Here is a 21,149-nt window from a genome sequence, read left to right on the forward strand (position 1 = left end):
CTGTTCTTCCCATTCTCTCTGCTGCACCTGGGAGACATCTTTAAGCAGGCTATTAGTCCAGCGCAGTGTGTGGGCTCTGGCATATGAATATTTATAGCACATTGGAGAAGGTGTAGGAGGTTCAACCTTGACTATGGTGTAATCAGCACACATACTGACTCAGACTGTGATTTAGAGACAGCCGACCTGCTGAGAGCCTCACTCGATACCCAACACACATAATCAATGTCCGCCTCATTAAGGTCGTACCCTTTCAGGATTGGGCTGAACTTTGCAACTTTTTAACGAGATTCACATTCATCGTACCTTTTAGTTTTTGGTTCCTTAAAAAGAGCATGTTTGATCAATCGTCCAAGTTGACTTGACTTTTTTTTCTCTCTCCTTCATATTTCTTGGTGAGCTTGGTACATATTAACCTGCGAGGTGACCTTGCGAGGAGAGTATACAAAATACCAGAGTAAATGTCAAGCAACACCATTGTTTGTGATACAGTAAATATAAGGGTCCAGCTTTAAACAAAACAGCAAACTGAGGTGAATATGGACCAAGTTTAAACCCACAATAAAACATGACCCATTGGTTTGTGGACTAGACTTGTGCCTCTAGGCTGGTCATCACCAACCACCATAAGAGCCAAAAGTGAAAGACTGGCAAGTGAAAGACATAGCAGCAATCACAACTTTGTACCTTGTCCCGCAACACAAAATGCAGAATTTACATGCGTAACTGAAAAAAGATAAGTAGATCTTGAATCTTTCATTAACACTGTGTTCCGCCATGGACACAGTTGACAGTTTCTCATAATAATACACTCCACACCTGTTAAAAAAACTGAGAGAGATATTGTTGCATGCATCTCTTACTACGAAATTGAATTAGTGCAAACAATGAAGGAATAACTTTATTCAAAATAGAGAAAATGAAACATGGTTGTGAAAGTGGCCCCGGAGCTAATGGAAAAACGGCCAGACAAAGGAGTGTTTTTGTGGAACATACATGAATAAATTCTGTTAATTGTACAATTGTGTTATTTGTGTGCTCAAACAAAGACGCAGGTGGCTCACACAAAATGCCACATCACAGAGGCCCTACGGTCAAATAAGAATGTAACACGCACAAAAGCCGACCACCTCCTTCCCTTAATGAGGCCTTGTGGTTTGTTGCGTGAAACTGCGGAGGTGTCGTTTTAATCACTGGAGTCAGTGTGGCGTGGCATAAGTTGGCCTTTTTTAATTACCTTACTGATTGAGCACAGTCAAGGATGGGGAAGCCTGCCCACACCCTGGATGCCACCCTCTAAAGAACCAGCACCCACGCCCCATTCTGTACTTTGTAATGAACAGGTAACATTTAAACGTCCTCTGCCGGATGTGTCAAGACATAGGCGACATACACCCACGCTACAGAGACAATAAGCTAAAAGATACAGAAAGAGTGAGTTTGTCCACTTGTTTGAGTCTTTCAAACTCATTGTGTAACTGAAACAACGTAACTCAATCAACCCTGCAATATCACTGTAGTTTGATACTGCTGTATATGATCTATAGTGACAGGTTTCCCCAATGCCAAGTTTTCTTTAATATGAAAAAACTGGGATGGCACTCAGTAGAGTGCATTCCTCTGCCTAGACCCAACAGTTCCCTTTCATTCAGTCAAGCCTAATCCAACATCTAACTCAATAGTCGTGTATCTCTCAACCACCCATAACTGCTTCACCATAATTCAAGCTCACCAGATCTAGGATCCAAATCAAATTGTACTTACTCACAGATACCAGCCACCTATATACACCAGATTTTTTTCATCAAGGTCCATGCATTATTTCCTGAGAAATTAATGAAAATGTTGAAAAAAACTTTGCACTTTTGATTCCCTCACTTCAAGGTCAGTGGGTTTTTGAATGGGTTTTGGTAAGAAGTCTGGTCAGCACAAGCTTAGGAGTGACCCTTTTTTTCTATTGCTTAAATTATGTCAGTAAATCCCCCCCACTTGTAAATTTTTAAGCTTTTACATGCCTCAAAAAGGTGGTTGCTAACAAGTGGCTAGATGAGACAAACAGAAACTCATCTACTCAGTAGTCCGCTTTTACAGCCTTGGTGTGTTTATGTTTGTGCTCTTGCAAACCTTCTAACCCAAACTTTCCAACTGGTAGCTAATAGAATGTGTATATGCCAGTGAAGTAGGAAGCATATTGACCATAAGGTATAACATTTGCTTTCTACTTTTGGCAACTGCATTTTTTAGAGTGCCTGCTGTAGCCAAAAACCAAAACACTGCAGCTGCAGACCAGAAAACTAAAACAGCTCAGCTGTGCAGAGCTCTATTCTGTCCTTTATCAGACTAAGTTGTTATATAATCCATCATTAAAAAACAACTTTCGATTATAGCTGCTTTAATGAAGAGGGAATAATTTGTAGACACAAAATTTATAAAAATAGATCAAACATTAAGATTTCGACTGAGTTAAGCCGTACTATTTTGAGAACTCTCACAAACTCCAGGAGTGAGAAGGGTAATCGTGACAGCTTGAGCCCCACGGTGACAGAGGCAGAACGGAGGGCCACTAATTACAGCATCAATTTATTAACATTATTACATGAAAGAATTAATCATTTCATTAACAGCTAGGGAGATGCAATGAATCATAATATGACCAAGGCCACTGCAAGTTACGTTTTTAAAAATGAAGACTAATTACAAATTGCAAGAAAAGTTGGAGACAAAAAGCTTTGGGTGGCTCAAAGTAAACACCCACACAATAAACATAATTAAAACTCAATGTAGCTGGACTTAAAATAAATCCTCGGACAGTTCATTCCCTCATAACCTTTGCCTTCTAATTAACCAGGCTACTGAAGAAGCGCCCCTTACATTTCAGGATAAAATGAGCCGTTAACAAGAACAATTCATTTCTACAGTTTTTATAAATTAGCACTGACTTCTGTCTCTTGTTAGAAGAAACAAGACAGGTTTGTCCAGCCGTCTGTTCAGCAAGTGGAAACTTCGTTATTGAAATTGTAAAGTCACAAACTGTATCTGCTTTAAATTAAAAAAAATAATAATTTAGTAAATCATCAAACAACTACTTCATGTTTCATTCTACATAAAAAGACTGATCTTGGGAAGCTTTTCTATACCTTAACATTGATTAGGCAACCCATGACCACCAGAATATTATACAATCTCAATCAATATCATATTACTGAACAACATACACCATAAAGCAATAAATCTACACCTAACTGCTTCCATCAGCATTTGTTTGTAAAATATATTACAAATACAGATTTTCAGCAAACTGGAATAAAACTCACCAGCAGGTGCAGGAGGAGGCGGTGGGATCGAAATCGACTCAGTCACTACTGCTGGCTCAGGAACAGGAGTAGGGGATGCTGGCTCCACTGGGGGCTGAGGAGGAGGTGCAACTGGTTCACAAGGAGTAGTAAACTCAGGCAGGGGAGGCGCAGCAAATGGCTCAGCAGGCTGCGTGGACAAAATGTCCACTGAAGGATTTGGGGCTGTTGGCAGGATGGCGACAGGAGCGGAAGCAAGAGGTTCCAATTCATGAAGTTGGGGAGCAATGATTGGTTCAATCTCGACAGGAAGAGGAGGTGGTATGGGTTCAGGTACAGATGAAGGAGCAGTGGGTTCAATTACAAGTTGAGGAGCAATGGGTTCAATTATCAGAAGAGGAGAAGCAATGGATTCATTCATGGGAGCAGGGGATGATTCGGTAACAAGGGGAGGAGGAGCAAGCGGAGTGATCACTTCAACCACAGCTGGGGCAGGGCAGGGAGCAGGAATTGGGGGATCAATGGGAGCAGGAGGAGGAGGAGGGGGAGGCAAAATTACCGGCTCAACAGCAGCAGGAGCAGGAGGAGGAGGTGCTGCCTCAGCCTCAAAAGCAGTAGCAGCGACAACATTAGCAGCTGAGGGTGCCAAAGACGGGAGCACCACGTCAATTATGCTGGGTGCTGCTACCTGTTCTTTAGGAGGAGGAGGTGGAGGTGCAGCCACAGTCTCTGTGGCAGACGGAGCTGGTGGCGGAGGAGCTGGTGATGCAACAGGTTCTACAATAGGAGGAGGAGGCAAGGAGGTGATCGGGTCAAAGGGGGGAGGTATGGCCCGCAGGATAGGAGGAGGAGGAGTGAGGGTAGGTGCCATGGGAGGTGGCTGAGTGGGAGCAGGTTCATGTTTAGGCGGAGGTGAAGGATCCCTCATGCGGTTGATGACATTCTCAGAGAGCTGCAGAGGAGAGTGGAATAAAAGTTTCAGAAACAGATTTTAAAGAAAGTTTGTTGCTTTTAAATCTATATTTATGTGCAGATTGAACAACGTGTGATTTACAGCTGCTGATTTTGGGAACTTTGGACAGAGCCAGGCCTAGCCGTTTTCCCTGCTTTTAGTCTATATGCCAAGCTAGTTATCTCCTGGCTTTAGCTTCATACTTTACAGACAGATATGTGAGCGAATAAGGGTAGGCCTATATCCCAAAATTGCTCCCATGGAAAACTATACATTGTGTTAGAATACTGTACTTGTGCACTAGAATAGACAAAGCTGTGTTTACAATCTTTTTACACAACCATTACAGCAGCAGCGTAAACAGGATTACCTTATTGAAAGACAACATTAGCCTCGCTTGGCTGGCTTGCCAACTGTTTAATAATAGGCAGAGTCATGCCAGCTAAAGTCTTATCTGATCGACGAAAGCCTCTCAATCTAAATTTAACATCAGCTGACAGTGGCATAGAAGAACCTGTGACAGCTACCTCCCACCTAATGACAGAAGCTGACAGTCACTCCACTTCAATAACCACCCACGTTATCACCACGCACCTTTGAGTGAAAAGTCCCAAAAGAAGAATATTTTGCGCAACCATGAATGCAAGTTGAGTGAGTTTCATTCATGCACTTCGTGACAGACAGGGGAGCACGAGGCTGCTGACGTCAACGTCAACATTCCCACAAGGACACTCAAAAGTTCGCTGGTCTAGCTCTCATACAGAGGCTATTAACTACATGCTATAAAACTGTATACTCCTTCACTACTTTATATTAACCTGTTTAACTTTAGTAATGAATGAAAGTGAGGCTGCTTGCTATAACAACTTAGCTAGCCGCTTTTAGACAAGCTACACAGCTAGCACTCTTGTTAGTATAGCATTTACGAAGCAGCGTAATAACGTTGCACCATTGTACTAACTGATTGCACTTTAACGCAGACATAATGAGACACCTGCTCAGTGAAAACTTATCAGGTATGTGTGCTGTCACTTACCCGTATGCCCTTCACAACTGTTATATTCTCGTTTTCATCTGACTCGAATGACACGCGGCGGGTACTGTTGTTCGCTCCCATTGTCAGACCGCAGCTCGTGTCCTTTATCTACATGTAATATGGAAGACTGTCCACTTTTAGTTTCTCTTCATACACTTTACTTGCGTTAGAGACAGGTATATATGGCTGGGCCCGCTCCCCACTGCTTCGGCACGTCCGTACTTCCTTAGCATGACGTGTGTGAAGAACGCGCGAGTTGATTGGACAAGCAGAGTCGCACGTCTTAACATCGGCGATTTTCATTGGTTGTTGTTTACAAGCGACAGAGGGTGTGACAGCGCTACTTGTATGACTTTACATCATCAGTACAACATGTTCACTGCTGGATGTATTACTTATTAATACCACTGTCTACAAAGAAGTAACTATAATGTTCTTGTTTATGCCCATAGATACGATGTGAATTTGTAATATTATTGTAAGAATTCAACTCACCACCACTAAAGAAGGCTTCAATATTTATTGTGATAATCAAGACATAAAATGTGTGCTTTGAATGTACACCTAAGAGCCTATAGCTATGCACCAATTTTTTTTAACAATAAACTATTTTGCATGCGAAATAATTCTTATTAGTCATGCTCAGAGATGAACCAAGCACCTTTACTCAAGTAATTGACTAAGTACAAAATTGAGGGCTATTTCCAGTTTCTACTACTTTTTATTTCCACTCCACTACATTTTGGAGGCAAATATTGTCTTACTTTACTTTTTTAAAATATATATAACTTTAATTACTAGTTACTTTACAAATTATAAGGCTGCATCAGGGCCAAAGTAGAACAATTTCAAATTAATTTATGTACAGAAAAATACTAAATAGCGGATCCAGAAATCAGCCAAGCCAATAATCAGTCCGCCCCTATAGTATATAAGTGTATAATTTACTTTTACTTGTACTTTTGATACTTAAGTACACTTATTCCCAGAAAATTACTTTTGATACTTAAGTACATTTAACATCAGATACTTAAAGACTTCTTAAGTAATATTCATTCTTTTACCAAAGTAATATTTTAAGATGATGTCTTTACTTTTACTCAAGTATGACTTTTGGTACTTTTTACAACATTGGTTATGCTATTAGGTTAAACCAGTGGCAATTAATATTATCTTTAAGTTGTAAAATTAAGACTATTGTCTTGTGACCTCAGTTTCTCAGAAAAAATGCTAAACATCTCAAAATTAATTATCATTTTAACACAGAAACCTCCAGAGGAATTTCTTTCCTCGGAAAACGTTTTAAAAGTTAATTTAAGCCATTCTTATTAATATTAGCAATGGACAGCCACTGTGCAGCCTGGGGACCAACTCCAGTTCTAAGCCCATGCTTTGGTTAAAGGCACTGACAGGAGAACCTTACATGTTTCTGATGGTGCAGGAAACCAGCCCTAAATTAATCTGATTAAACTTGGAAATCACTTGCTTTAAACTACTTCCTTATTATATCTGTATCATGATGTTCAGTTGACTATGTAAGGCATTATTTACATTGCATGGATATTTTCAAGTTAGTGTTTAAATCACTGTGTTTTATCTGTGTTGTTGCTCATCTTGAGCTGACAAAAAGAGGAAAAGAAAATAGCCCAACTGAAGCAAGAATATGAGAGAAGGAAGGGCAGGGAGAAGAGGAGATTGGGTGGGTGAAAAATGCAGCTAGACGGATGGAACAATATTGTCAGATTGATTTTAAAAATGCAGAGTGGCAGAACTAGTTGCCAAATCCATCAGGGAGAGCAAGGGCAGCTCCTGAAATGGAAATAGAGCTTCAACAAGAATAGACAGAGAGAGAATAGAGATGGAAAAATAGACCTGTTGTATGGCCAAAGTCAGTACGCATATTCACACTGAGAACCTTTGCTTCTGAACAGGTCCAACATCCTGAGACTCACTCAGATCACTTCTGTGCTAAACTGCTTTTTAAAATTCATTTTATTCAGTGGTCATTGTTCCTGATTAATAAAAAAAGTATGGCCTTTTGCATCACTCGACTCTTCAAAATCTATGCACAAGCCACTGCTGCTGAAATTCATCTCGAACAGTCAACACTTCATTGATTCTTCTCTCAGTACGTGTCTTTGTTACTTGTATAGCAGCACATCTAATCCTGGGAATTAATGTGCGGATAACACATGTTGATTTTAATTTTCTGTCATATGTATTGCTATTCATTTTCAACACCTGCCTCCAGCTGCCTGTAGAGGAGATGATGACAAAAGAAATCAAGAAACAGTCAGCACCCTGGACAGCTCTTGGACCAAAGGTGGATCCATGAGACAGAACTGATATAATAAAAGAAGGCTTTACTTGGTAGTGAAGAGGCTTACATCCAGTTACAGTCAGTCAGGCAGAACAAACAAACAAACAAACAAACCCAAAGGGGCAAGGCAAGCAGGTATAATCAAAGACACAAGATAGATCAAACATGGTAGGGGAAAGCATGCAGAGGCTTTAAATACTAGAAGGCATCATAGACAGGCAACAGTGGTGAAAGTCCCGGGGAACTATTTGGCCGCAGCAACAGACTACAGAAAGACTTAATTCCACCAGGAGCAGACGTTAACATTTTCCTAGACGCTGATTCTGGACATAAAGTACCACATTCACTTGTCTTGCTCATAAGACAACAAGACCATGGACTGCTGGTGAATCACAGACATCTTGTGTTATGACTGCTGTTATTTTTATTACTATTTTTTACTCTAAATTGCATCCTAAAGAAAATGAATAAAAAGGAAATGAGAAAAACTCCTATTATTAAGGAATATCTGATACAAAACAATCCTATAAGACAAAAAACATGTATCTGAAAAATTCAATATCGTACGAAAGAACCGATAAAGTATACTTTCATCAACAACTGTAAATCATTTGAATGCAGAAAGGTCAAGTGCACTTGCTGAACATTCATCTTAAGATACATCATCAGCAGGAATTTTCTCAAGTAGTCAATAAATCAGCCATTTGAAAGAAATAGATTGTAAAAGTTCAACTGTAAATGTTTCAAGAGAATCATTTTATATGTAATTATAACTCTCCTCTGTTTTCTATAATATTTTATGCCACATCCATTTCAGAAACTCATACAGCCTTGCAGGACATAAAAATTGCAGCTGGAAATTTGATATGCCTCGAGGAGAGAGGATATTATAAGGAATGACAGTTCATAAGAATCATCCTCTAAACTTGATATATTATACACACACAATAACCTAATACAGTTTTTTTATAATGCTTCTTTCTGCTGATTTTTGTGTTTTCTGTACTGTGTATATTTGCAAAGCCGTGCAAACATAAATCAATCGAAACCTTTTTAAGAATTCATTGTGGTTGTGTGTACTGTAATATTATCTAGAAAATCCATATGCACAGAGGACTCACATTCAAATCATATACACAATATAAACATTGATCATATTTTTAATATAATATATTGTGAACCAGAACGGCTGACAGTGCTGTATTTGCAAACATATAAACTTCATATATGAGCTGGAGTGGAGGAAAGGTAAGGGTGGAGGAAGAGTGAATAGGAGGACATCAATCACTGGGAATATGATGACATGAGGTATGTCTTAAAAAAAATGAACTTTACAACAGGTGACATGAAGTGGTAATTCCAAAAATGAGAACAAAGAAAGTAAGGGTGTGGATGAATTAATGACTAGGTTTGTAGGGAACCCTGGAGCTGTAAGGCCTTCAGCATCAGTCAAAGTCAATTTAGACAGACTACAGTATACAATATATGAATTTGAATGTGTTTATGTACATTCACACACAACACAATAACACACATTAAGATCCCGAAGCTTTATTCATTTCAAATTTGCTGTCATGCTCTAAGATAATAGGTATCGAAATGTTTTAAGTGTTGTCATATTGTCGTTGTGAACAGATTTCCCTAAGGGGAATCCCTTACCTCTACAACATAAGCAAATTACATAATAAAACATCAGAATGTGCAGAAAATGCCCCGAGGGCATTCTCTGAAAAGCCTCAGGCTGTATTGAATATGGAGCTTATAAAACAGAGATGTGATTGAATGGTAGAGTGTGAAAAAGAACCTTTCTTGTTGTGTATGACATAATTATTATACTGTAGCCATCAAGATAATTATTAGGACTGACACCTGACTTTGATATCATGCTGCTTTGTGATCTGGTTACTTTATTGGTTATATTTAATTCAATGATTATGTGCAGACAAGAGAAAACTAGGTTTTTCCTGTATTCCCAGTGTCCTTACATTTTCCTCATATGATACGGCCACCTAAATGCTTGATGATGGGATTTTAATTTGCATCATTACTTATCATCGTCTTGTTTTCACACCTTTCATGTCCTGCTTGTATCATTTTAGGCAATTATGTGAATCAGTTCACATTTCTGGCAGTGTTTCCTGCTCTGAACCTCCCAGTGGCACACCAAGAAAATTGATTTTGTTGTTATTATTGGCTGGAGAAAACTGGTACCTCAAAACAACTTAAAGGAGACCTATTATGCTTTTTCATTTTCCTTTTCTTCAGTATGTTATATACTTTTGGTTCTTGTGCATGTAAAAGGTCTTGAAAGTTAGAAAGCACAAAGTCTGCTCTAATGGGAGCTCCTCTATCCCGCAGAAAACACTGCTCCTGAAATGCATTGTGAGTAGCCCCTCCTTTAATTCTGTAACTTCCTGACATCACACTACATCACCATGTCACACATTTGCATAATTAATGCCTATATTCACAGAAGAACTAAAGCTAACAGGAAGCTGAAAACACAACAGAGCCGACCGGAGATATGAAAAGAGGTGCTGGCTCAGGCGAGTGTGACCTGACCAATAAAAGTAGACTGGGTATTTGGAAGGCGGACCTTATGGAGACAGGAGATTAAACAGTGTCTCAGACAGAGGGGGAATACAGTGCTGCTGCATTGGACTCTGTGAGAAAACTCATGCTTGTAAATCTATTCTGGTAGTAGTCTATTCCAAAATAAAACGTGAAAATGAACATAATATGTCTCCTTTAGATATAACACAAGAAAATAATAATGGTGAAAAGACATTGTGTGGTGACAAGTTGATCACTTATCACTAAGATCCTGAAATGTTGATTGTCAGGACTTCTTCATCTACTGTACTTTCCTTGTGTTATTTCAGTCAATTCCACATTAGGCATCCATAAATCTTTATCTAATTTCATTTCTTGTCTGTGTTCTGTGTTGTTCCTGCAAAATTAAGTGTGGAATGTAAATAGGATGAAACCTAAGATATAAATTTAGCTGTGTTGTATCCTATTATGGGTGGTGCAGTAAGTTGGAGATATGAGACACATGTTTTGTTTGATCCAATTCAAGATTATGTGAAAAAAATCCAGGAGGCGTATAATAGATGCAAAGTTTTGCCTTGTTTCCCTTCACCACATTTCCATGGAAACAAGTAAAGAAGTATCTTCTTCTTTATCACCAAGGAATGAAATTTTGTTGCAAGTTTCCAAAGGGGTGTCATTGGAGGGGTGAAAATACTGTATTTACACAACCCACTTATCTTTCCGTGGTATTTCTCTCAGGATAATTATTAGAGCTATTATCATACATTAACAATGACTTGGTGTCAATTAGAACCCCACAATTACATCAAAATAGATTCCTGAGACCAAGGACATGAATTATTTAATGATCACAAGAAGCATATCTAAGTGAAAGCACCTGTTAAATGCATGCTTGTGCTAATAGAGCTCCCTTTATCTTAATCCATATAATCTGCTGTTACTTCAACATCCATACACTGTCATTATGTATGAAAACTTAAAGTAGTTGCACCATTATTTAAAGTGCCACAGAAGGCGCCTCCTAGTATGTATATTTTCTTTAGATGAAGGACACAGAGAGTGATTGAGATGAAGCATTTGCATTTAGATCTATACATTAACAGATCACAAAGGCATGTCCTACAAAGACCTTACTGCCCTTGTATTTAATCCACACACGGGTCAGTCAGTCAAAGCAATCACTTAGTGTCCAAACACACATCAAGCTGAAAGAAATAACCTTGGTGTGGGGTTATTGGAGAAAAGAAGCCCTGTAGATTAGTTGGACTGATGGGACATGGGCTGCAGGGAAAGGTGATAAGAACTTCAAAATTAAACTTGGACCTGGGAAGCTTGGCGCCTTCAAAAGAAAAACAGTGGCTCCTGCATGACACAGCGATTGTTTCTTTTTTTTTGGAAGAGACACAAAGATCACCCACAATGTTATCTCGTCAGTCCACCAGCGCATCAATCAGGGCCCAGGCTGCTGGGAATCGACCTCCTTTGCTCCAGAATCAATGCCCTCTCCCATTCTCGTCGGTACAGCAGAGATTGTCAGAGATATAGCATAGGAGAGCCCGCCAAATCCAGCACTATATGTTCTAAATGGGGGAGGCTATTAACTCACTGACACTCACTGTGTTTCTCCTTTCTTCTCAGCTCAACCTTTCTTTTATCAGTCTCGAGAGGACTTGATTGAAAATGTTATCATGAAACAGTTTTTTGCTAATGTGATCCAGAAAAATACAAAAAAAATCTATATTGCATTGATTGTCACCACACAGCAACTAGAAGCACTATCTATACCGGGCTGGATAAGTGCCATGCAACAATGTATTATGCTAATTATGGAGATCCCTGTTGATTAAGATCACTTAAGAATTATTTGAATTACTTGAACTCCTGATCTATCTAATACAATATTTTCTGAATAAAAAATGTACCTATTGATTCAAAAACTATTGTTATTTCCTGTTTACGTTTTGAGTTACGTTGCTGAGTACAACCAGACCCCTAAAATTTGGAACTTGGGGTGTAAAATACCTGTTTAAATTCAGACAAGGGACAAAAAACCTCTCATTTTAAATTAGGCCGATTTTCTATAGCCAATATCATTGTAGTCACACCATACGTTTCACATTTGTGACTGTTATTCAAGCAGAGGTCAGAGAAAATGTGCAGAACTACTTTCCCTGGTAAACCTACAACTCCCAGAATTCCACCGTCTAACCTCGCGCTCCTCTCTTCCTGTTTGGGTGCCGCAGCTGGAAAAAATGGCAGCTGACACAGGGAGATACAGGAGTGCAGTTAGCAAAAACAAGGACCCGTCTGGTCTTCTCATCTCTGTCATAAGGTAAGGTTTGCCACATTGTTCATACAAACTCAACGGTTCTGATAAGACGTGTGGTAGCTCTTGAATTATGCTCGCTTTTGTGGACGGACACGGTTTGACAGCTAGCTTTCATGCTAAAGCTACATGTTAGCAACATCCTTCCTGTATTGTTAATTACGTGAAATAAACGAAAGCTCGCACATTTCTAATCTTATATACGACGACACGTGTCGGTTAATGTCAACAGCAGTTTTATTTATTCCTAAAGCTGAAGAAGAGGTTGAATATTAGCTGTGGCTGTCACTATTTGAAGCTAATTGATAATTCGTATCACAAATTCCCAATTATGTCCAATAAATCAGTTCAATTGGATGGAAAATCTCTCGTCCGATGATCATTGAAGTACACTGTTTTATTCCGGGTCGCTCAACGAAGTGCAGCAAGCTTGGATTTCGGAGATATCGCGTTAGTAGTTGCCACTTGTGTAACGAGCTGTCTGGGTTTATAAGGTTGAACTTGAGTTTATGTTGTAGGGTCACAGAGGCTGGAGATAGCCTAATAATCACCAACAAATTCTAAAAAGATGAAGTACTTGAGAGACACACACTGCGACCTCAATGTGACCCCTGTAACAGTTTTGACAGCTGTCATTCACTGTTTCAAAGCCTTCAATATGTGAGAGGACGTTATATTTTACAACCACCCTTCTTATGCTGCTTTTAGATCAATTTATTACAGCACAAATGTATTGTCATGCTTCCCGTACTGTACGGTTATAACGGCATACAAAGTCCTGTACTATGACTGTCATACTCCTGTTTTTCTTCTTATACTCTAAGCTGCCTTCAAGTGCTTTTCTGAAGCTCATACTTAATGCAAACTCAAATTCTTATTGACATTTCCTGAGGGTCTCTGCTCTCCACTCCATCATTGATGCTTCATTCAGACTCATGGACTTCATTATTGAGTTGAATTCTACCCTTCCTCTCCTTCTTCTCTGATGCAGGACTCTGTCCAGCAGCGACGATGTGCAGGACAGGGAGACAGAGAAGGGTCGCCTGGAAGAGGCCTTTGAGACATGCGACAGGGATCTAGATCAGCTGATTGTTCAGCATTATGCCGAACTCACGACAGCCATCAGGACCTACCAGAGCATCACCGAGCGCATCACCAGCTCCCGCAACAAGATCAAACAGGTAGAAAGGAGAGATGTGTATACAAAAACGCACAGTGGATGAATGAATCAGGAAGGTTGTGAAAATGATTACAAGAATTAATGCTTTCATTGTTTCTGGTGGATTTCAAAACAGTGACTCTAAGCTGTGTAATTAAAAACACAACATGTTTTTCATTCATTTTCATTTGTCTCTTCATACATTTAAAGGGTTTCTTATCTCAGTTTTTAGGCTTCTTTTTTTTTTACTCTCAGAGACTAAAAGACTGACTTAATTAACTTAAATCCTGTTCACCCAAGAACAAAACTGCCTACTTAACAATCATCAGCTGAAGTCAGACTCCTTAGTCCCCTGGACATAATTAAAAAAAATAATTTTTCTTAGCAGGATAAGAACAGAAATTTTCAAAGGTATGCCCGCACATTTCTATATTTAATTGATGAACTAAGAAATACATTTCCTTTTTACTGTTGGCCTTTTGCACAGTAGACATTTTGACTTGTTATAGTAGAAACAACACAGGTGATACTAATAACATTAACAATGGCTCTGACCTATTAAAAAAATCCCCGAAAGCCCTGATGGTGTGACAGTTAGCCAGCATTTACAATACCAGGCTCCTGAAATCGATGACTGTACATCTAAAATAGATGAAAAAAATAAATAAAATAACTTCATTAATACAGCACTTTTCTAAACAAAGTTACAAATATTTTTACATGGTTGAACTTGGATTAAAACATTTCAGGGCTGCTATAAGGGGGCATAAAATAAGACAGACAGTTAAAATAATTAAAATTAACTGGACTTGACTGGAATTCTGCAATCATTGATATAATTTCTTACACCTGTGCTTTTCATACTATAACATGCCACTATGTCAGCTCTGAGAATGGCTTATGTTCTGATGTGCTTGTGCTATTTTCCTTGTGCAAACTCCGAGCATAGCTCTACCCAAATTTAACCTGAGGTCTAATCAGCCAGTAGTCAAAACACTTGTGTAGGTGTACAAGGCCTTTCATGTAATGGTGTTCCAATGGTTTCAATGCACTTGAAAATAGCAAGACTTTTTGTATTTCACCAGTATTTCAGAGATTTCCTACACTAATTACTTATACATTCTTTCTGGGTATTTAAGTTGATGTTATAAATGTTATACAGTTTATACCACATTTATTACTGTTAGCCATTGTTTTGTGTCACAGGAAATGTAGTTTCTCTGATAAAAGCTTTCAGTCATGTGGCAAAAGCACCCCTCTATTTTAACATCCTCTGCTGGCTCGTGAGATTCAACATTTCACATTCTTGACATTGCTAACAACTCTGCATGTTTTTAGTAGCCAAACTAAGAAATTAAACATTATTTAGGTAAGGAGCAGCTGTGCTTTACCATATTTTCAGAAAACATACAACAAGATATAATGGTAGGTCACCAAGTTGTCCTGAAGTCGGTGTTTCACTAGATGGCTAGCTCAATCATAATCTCCCTTACACTAACCTGTATGAAAGGTAATTTTTTTACACTATTGTATTTTTAATACAGCTTTAATAAGAACAGATTTTTTTTTAGTAGGCCTATTTGTAGTAATGTCTTGATCTAAAATGCTTTTTTTTTATAAGCACTGCTGGTCTTTGTGGACTAGTTTTGTGTCTTACTTGTCTAGATTTCAACTTACTCTTTCCTGCAGGTGAAAGAAAACCTCCTGTCTTGTAAGATGCTGCTCCACTGCAAAAGGGACGAGCTGAGAAAGCTGTGGATAGAGGGCATCGAGCACAAGCACGTCCTCCAGCTGCTGGATGAAATCGAAAGCATCAAGCAGGTGCCTCAACGGCTGGAGGCCTATATGGCAAGCAAGCACTACCTTCATGCCACAGATATGCTGGTGAGTGGACTAATGGCTGGAGATGTGTTTGTCTCGGAGCATCTTTGTATGCCTGAGTATGTGTGAGCTGTGCAGTATTTCAGGATGTTTTCTCCTGTTTGGTTGGATGGTAAGTGAGGTGAAGAAAGTGAAGAATGGACAAAGGAACAAGATATGGTTTTTGAAGTTTTTGGAAAATATATTGACATATGTAGATGCATATGAGGCAATATTATAGTATTGGGTATGAGGTGTTGCTGCCTAGATTGATGTCCTGGTGCCTGTCATCCCTTTAAAGAGTCCTCCTCTAGCCTTGAACAGTCCATTGGATGCAACTCTTTTTCTTCAAGCGAACATCACCTAAGTGCAGTGAGGGCACTGCAGGTGTGTACGTCTACGTGTACTTTTGTTCTTTTGATGTGTGTTTTGCAGTATGCTCAGCAGGGGAGCTGGAGGATGGCATTGAGGACTAAACGGCCGGGTTCTGTGATCTCTCTGTTCCCTTCCTTCCATTTCCTCTCTCCCTTTCTCTGTCACTCCCACACATCTTCCTTCAGACTTTGGTAATAATTAGTTTGCTAGAATGGGGTTATCTGAGAAGGAGGAAAAAAGAGGAATGATGGTATGCCCAAAGGACCATGAAAATCCTCTTTGTGGGCGTGGAGAGAAGTGGAACTTCATTCAACCTGCGCTCAGTCAGTGCAGCGCGCTTTGAAAGGTTGTGGAAAGTTCAAAGTCAGTTGGACGCTTCGCCTCTGTCTTGCAAACTTCAAATGCGCTTGACTTGATCAGGATGGTGCAGTTTCCCTGGTATGTAAAAAAGCACACTTAAAAGCACATTTTATTTGCCTCTGCAGATCAAAATGCTGTTGGATGCATTCACTCTACCTTTCGCTGTGGTGACATATTTATACAGTTCATGAATAAATAATATATGGAAAGTCCACTTTAAAAAAACCTACACTTAATCCAAAGTCAAGGATGTTAGTTCCGACTATAAAATGGCAGGATGACAACACTGAAAAAGCATATTTGGTTATTTTTTGCCAACGTTCCACATTTAATTTTTGCCCTATTGACGGGATGGACTAAATTAACTTGTGAGCTATAATTATAGCTTAGAATGAAGTGAAATACAGTAAGAAAACATGCTGGACACCCAGAGGTCAAGCAGCCTGTACAAGCCATGAAATGTAATATAAACTGGTTTGAAAATATTGTCTTTGTTTGAGTAAGTAATCACCTGCCAACCTCTGTATATAAATGACACGACTACCATTTTCCTACATACTCTGGTGAAGGCCACTTGTATGTAATGTCACCATGTTTAGTGAGGTGGCCAGGATGAATTAGTGAAATTGAGAGCAGTCAATAATGTTTGAAGATTTGTGTGCAACCTTTATACCTTTTGGTATTTAACGTTGAATTTAAGATAAAAATTCCTTGTGTGTGTAGATGTGAAAAAATCTCTCAACACTAACTGTGGTTGCACTTGAAACTGGCCAAAAGGAATGTCATGCCCACGGAGTGAAATTCTCTTTAGATTTTTCGGAAAAATCTCATTATCGGACAGTTCAGATGTATTTAAAATTTTCTAAGAATTATATTTGCATCATACTGCCTGTATAGAGGCCCACTCCCATCTGTCACTTGATCCAGTACTTATCTGTCAGATTAAAATCTCCTTGGTTTTCACATGCACCTTCTGTTACTTCTTCTTTCATCTGTCTTTCTGTCCTTCTTTCTTTCACAACACGTGTATCTTTGCTATTATGTAGCGGTGTAGTGCGGCAAGAGTAGACTAGCCAGGACTAGACTTCCAAGCCTCTTTCTCTCTCCTTCACTGTCATTCGCGCTCCATATCACTGTGTGTTATGTGTGTGTGTGTGTGTGTGTGTGTGTGTGGGGGTGTGTGTGTGTGTGTGTGTGTGTCTGTGTTTATGTGAGTCTCATCTCTAAGGGTTGACAATTAGAATTCAGACTATGCTCTCTGTCTGCTATTGAATGGCAGTCTTAGACCCCATGGGGTTGGTTAAAAACGAGACTGGCCTTAGTTCCAGAAAAAGTCCTCTCCTTCTCTCTCCTCTGCTCATCAGTATCTTCTCTCATTCCTTTGTTCCTGTAGTATCACAAAACCCAGGTGCGCACACATACAACTGCTGACACCCCCCCTTGGAGCTCAGAGCCTACTGATAAACTGTCAGACTCTCTTCTCTTCTCTTCTCTTCTCTTCTCTTCTCTTCTCTTCTCTTCTCTTCTCTTCTCTTCTCTTCTCTTCTCTTCTCTTCTCTTCTTCATCCTTCTCACCATCCCTCCAGCTCCCAAACAAATCCACTAGAGGCTTTATATCCCTCATTATGCTGACAGGCCTGGCCCCCTAATGATGTTAACCAGCCTTCCTCTGTCATCCCAGCCCACTGGTAATGAGATACCCCCCGTTAAATGATTTACAGTCATACAATCACACACATATAATCATACACAGACACATCTGAGAGGTGTATACATACACAGACACACACACACACACACACACACACACACACACACACACACACACACACACACACACACACACACACACACAGAGGACACACAAAGCCTTGCAGACATGCAGAGTTATTCTATTAAGCCAAAGGAGGCTGATCATCAGTGCATTAGCTCATCTTGTCACTAATGTGACTCTCATTTGCATCAACACACACTTGACCCATGCCCCCTGCCCAGCGTCCTCCCCTCCTGCTACCCATTCCCTCCTGGCCTGCCCTGGCCATGCAAATATTCTTCACAGTGCTATCATCTAGCCATTAGTGCCCTTGAAATATACACAGAGATACACATCCAGTAAATACACACATACAGAGTGGGACATTTTATTTAATGGCATGCAGATTTATTAATTGTGAACATGTGACAACTGCTTCTGCTAACAAAAACTAAACAAAGAGGTAAGGAGGGAATTTGTAGAAATGAAAAGCACGACTGAGGAAGGCGGGACGAGACTTAGGATCAGTTATTGGTACGAAATACTGTATATCCTTCATATATTGTACATATTGTGTCTATCATTGTAACATGAAGCTGAAGATAGACTAAAGTGTGTCATTAGGGATGCACAACATGGATTTTGTCATCATATTATGGGCTCTATTTATTGGCTAGAATGTCGGCAATATCAAAAAATAGCCAATAACATACATTTCCCAAATAATCAGTCTGATATATATCGTGCATCTCTCCATCCAAGTGTCATGAATCTTGAAGATAGCCTAACTAATAAGACAAACAACTATCATTCTGTTTGAAGGGAAAATAATAGGCCTGTACGATGTAAGGAAAATGACTTACGATTAGTAAACAATCATTGAAGTACCCTTCGGAACTATTCTCTCCTTCCTCAGCCATCATGTTAGCTAACCTCGCAATTGCCACCAAATTGCCACCAATTAATCTGAGGGTAGCTGATGGACAACTGGGGCTTCATCTGGTTGGCAAAATGTTTTTTTTGCTGAATGTGAATTTCTGTGCTTTGTGAATGCATGGTGCATGTAAATACAATGATTTTAGGCATTTTAGGCAGTCTTCTAGAATGTGTTTATCCTGCATGTTCATATGCTTGAGCCTGACAGGCCAATTTGACTTTCATTACAATCATATTTCCGTTAGACAATTTATACGAGAAGATTTGGGATTTTTCACCAATGCTACCAATAGGGGAATGCTAAACACAGGCCATTGGGATGATACATTTAATTTTCTATCCCTCTGTAGTTGTATGCAGTTATTAGTGGGTTAGAATGCAATATGACCATGTACACTCCTCTGAAGTGTTTTTCCTGTACATAATTGGCCCACATATGTAGGGTTGAGTTTCAAGGAATGATGGATGTGCCTCCCTTGAACCTCTGATGTTGTTTGTGTTATGATTGTTTTTCACTTGTTGTGAAAGTTTTATGTAAATTTGGCTGCAGAATGAGTTGCATTTAGTTTTTCACCATTTGGCGGGGTGTCCTCAGTCTCATTTGTACATTTGTACATTTGTTTTCTGTGGCTTTTTGCTGTCTGCTATTGACAGGTAGTGGAAACAACAGGTAGTCTGGCTGCAAAAGATCAGACATAAAACTTCAAAAGCACAGCTAAAGATAACCTGTGATTCACTGGGATGTTGTCATGTGCAGGTGTCAGCCGTGGAGTCCTTGGAAGGCCCCCTGCTGCAGGTAGAGGGGCTAGGCGATCTGCGCCTGGAGCTCCACAGCAAAAAGCTCAACATCCACCTTGTACTCATTGATGAGCTGCACCGACACCTCTACATCAAGTCCACTAGTCGATTGGGGCTCAAGAACAAGGACAAAAATGCTGCTCGCCTCCCAGGGTAAGGGGCAGTTTCTTATATTTCTTATACATGTACACAAGGTGTCTATGTATCGTGTTGCAAAGATTTCTACTGAAGTTAGCATGCTAAAGTCTGATAGCCCCTTTTTCAGCTGGAAGATCAGTTTCACAAGCCCTCTTAGCTTCTGTAGTCTTAGAAGTAAATAACCTAAAATAAAATTTCAAGAAAAGAAAACTTTGAAGTACAGTTAATTTATAACCATCCCATTAGCTTCAGCAAAGCTGTGGTTATTATTTTATCTGTGCACACAACAAACATAAATGAATATAATTTTATTTTCCAACAGAGTTATCACTGATATACTGTATAGTGTGCAAGGTTGAAAGAGACTGGGGGAGTGAGGTTGAAAACAGTCATAGACTGTTTTAAAATAATCTTATAGCCAGTTTGTGTGGTCTGAGGTACAAAAGCCTTTATTGTTGGCTTATTATGTAGTCAACAGAAATGTAGCCTTCAAAGTGTTTCCTTTTTTGAAAAGTTTAAACTGTATAGATGTTCCTTCATTATAAGTTAGTCCAATGCTGGGACAACTTGCCAATTATTTACTGTATGGAAACCAAGCCAATTACTGACAAAAACAATTAGACTTCGTATAACTTGTTGCTCTACTTCTGTATGTCTGTACTTTGTGCTGGGAAGCTCAGAAGAAACAGATGAAAAACACCCCATATCATTTATTGTTAAAAGGAAAACATCACTGATTCACTCATAGGCAGTTAGGAAATATATACTTGGAGTCATGACATGTGCTATTGTACTTGTATTGTATTGTTTGTATTATATTGTTTAGTTGCAAGGACACAAACCATTTTTTAAACCAAGGAGATACAGTCAGTTGCCAGTTACTGGCAGTAAATAAATAAAGTGACAGAATTCAACGTCCACATTTTCTATGACACCAGTGATGCTTCAAATGATGAAGTAGGTTTTGCTTCCACAAGGAGAATAACCTCGGCTATAAGCCCTCATGACCCGAGGACCAATTTCTTATTTTCATGATGTAGCCCTATTACTTATTAGGGATAATGCGGCACAGTGGCTTGGAACACACTGTTGATGCTGTTTTGTTCCCTGGGTGGTGTTCAGCTGAAGTGTTGTTTGCACTTTTACACGCGTGTGTGTTTATGTGTGTGTGTGGGGTGCAGTAATTATGGTGGCGGAGGGTTGGTGAGGTACAGTGATTTATTACTGAGGGTCAGCCAGTGACAGGTCCTGGCCTTCCTGTATTGGGTCGCCTCTAACAACAAACCAGCC

General features: G+C 39.5%; 2 protein-coding genes across 3 annotated transcripts in view; one reads left to right on the plus strand and one right to left on the minus strand.

Moving 5' to 3' along the window:
* The window catches only part of chchd3a (coiled-coil-helix-coiled-coil-helix domain containing 3a), a 73,222-nt gene extending 67,732 nt beyond the window's left edge, over positions 1–5,490 (minus strand). The window contains exons 1-3 of one of the 2 annotated variants that reach the window (XM_073481025.1): positions 5,282–5,490; positions 3,982–4,245; positions 3,315–3,408 (exon numbers count right to left, since the gene is read on the minus strand). In XM_073481025.1, coding sequence (XP_073337126.1) covers positions 3,315–3,408; positions 3,982–4,245; positions 5,282–5,362 — 439 coding nt within the window. In that variant the 5' untranslated portion in view covers positions 5,363–5,490. The remainder of the gene's footprint in view (positions 1–3,314; positions 3,409–3,981; positions 4,246–5,281) is intronic. The other variant, XM_073481024.1, reaches the window with a different exon arrangement.
* A 6,902-nt stretch (positions 5,491–12,392) lies between these two features.
* Positions 12,393–21,149, plus strand: part of exoc4 (exocyst complex component 4) — a 117,384-nt gene continuing 108,627 nt past the window's right edge. Inside the window, exons 1-4 of the mRNA XM_073480568.1 lie at positions 12,393–12,486; positions 13,472–13,661; positions 15,329–15,523; positions 19,681–19,874. Of these exons, the coding sequence (XP_073336669.1) occupies positions 12,407–12,486; positions 13,472–13,661; positions 15,329–15,523; positions 19,681–19,874 (659 nt within the window). The 5' untranslated portion in view covers positions 12,393–12,406. The remainder of the gene's footprint in view (positions 12,487–13,471; positions 13,662–15,328; positions 15,524–19,680; positions 19,875–21,149) is intronic.

This window comes from Pagrus major, chromosome 14 (genome assembly GCF_040436345.1).
Source record: "Pagrus major chromosome 14, Pma_NU_1.0".
In the NCBI taxonomy this organism is placed as follows: domain Eukaryota; kingdom Metazoa; phylum Chordata; class Actinopteri; order Spariformes; family Sparidae; genus Pagrus; species Pagrus major.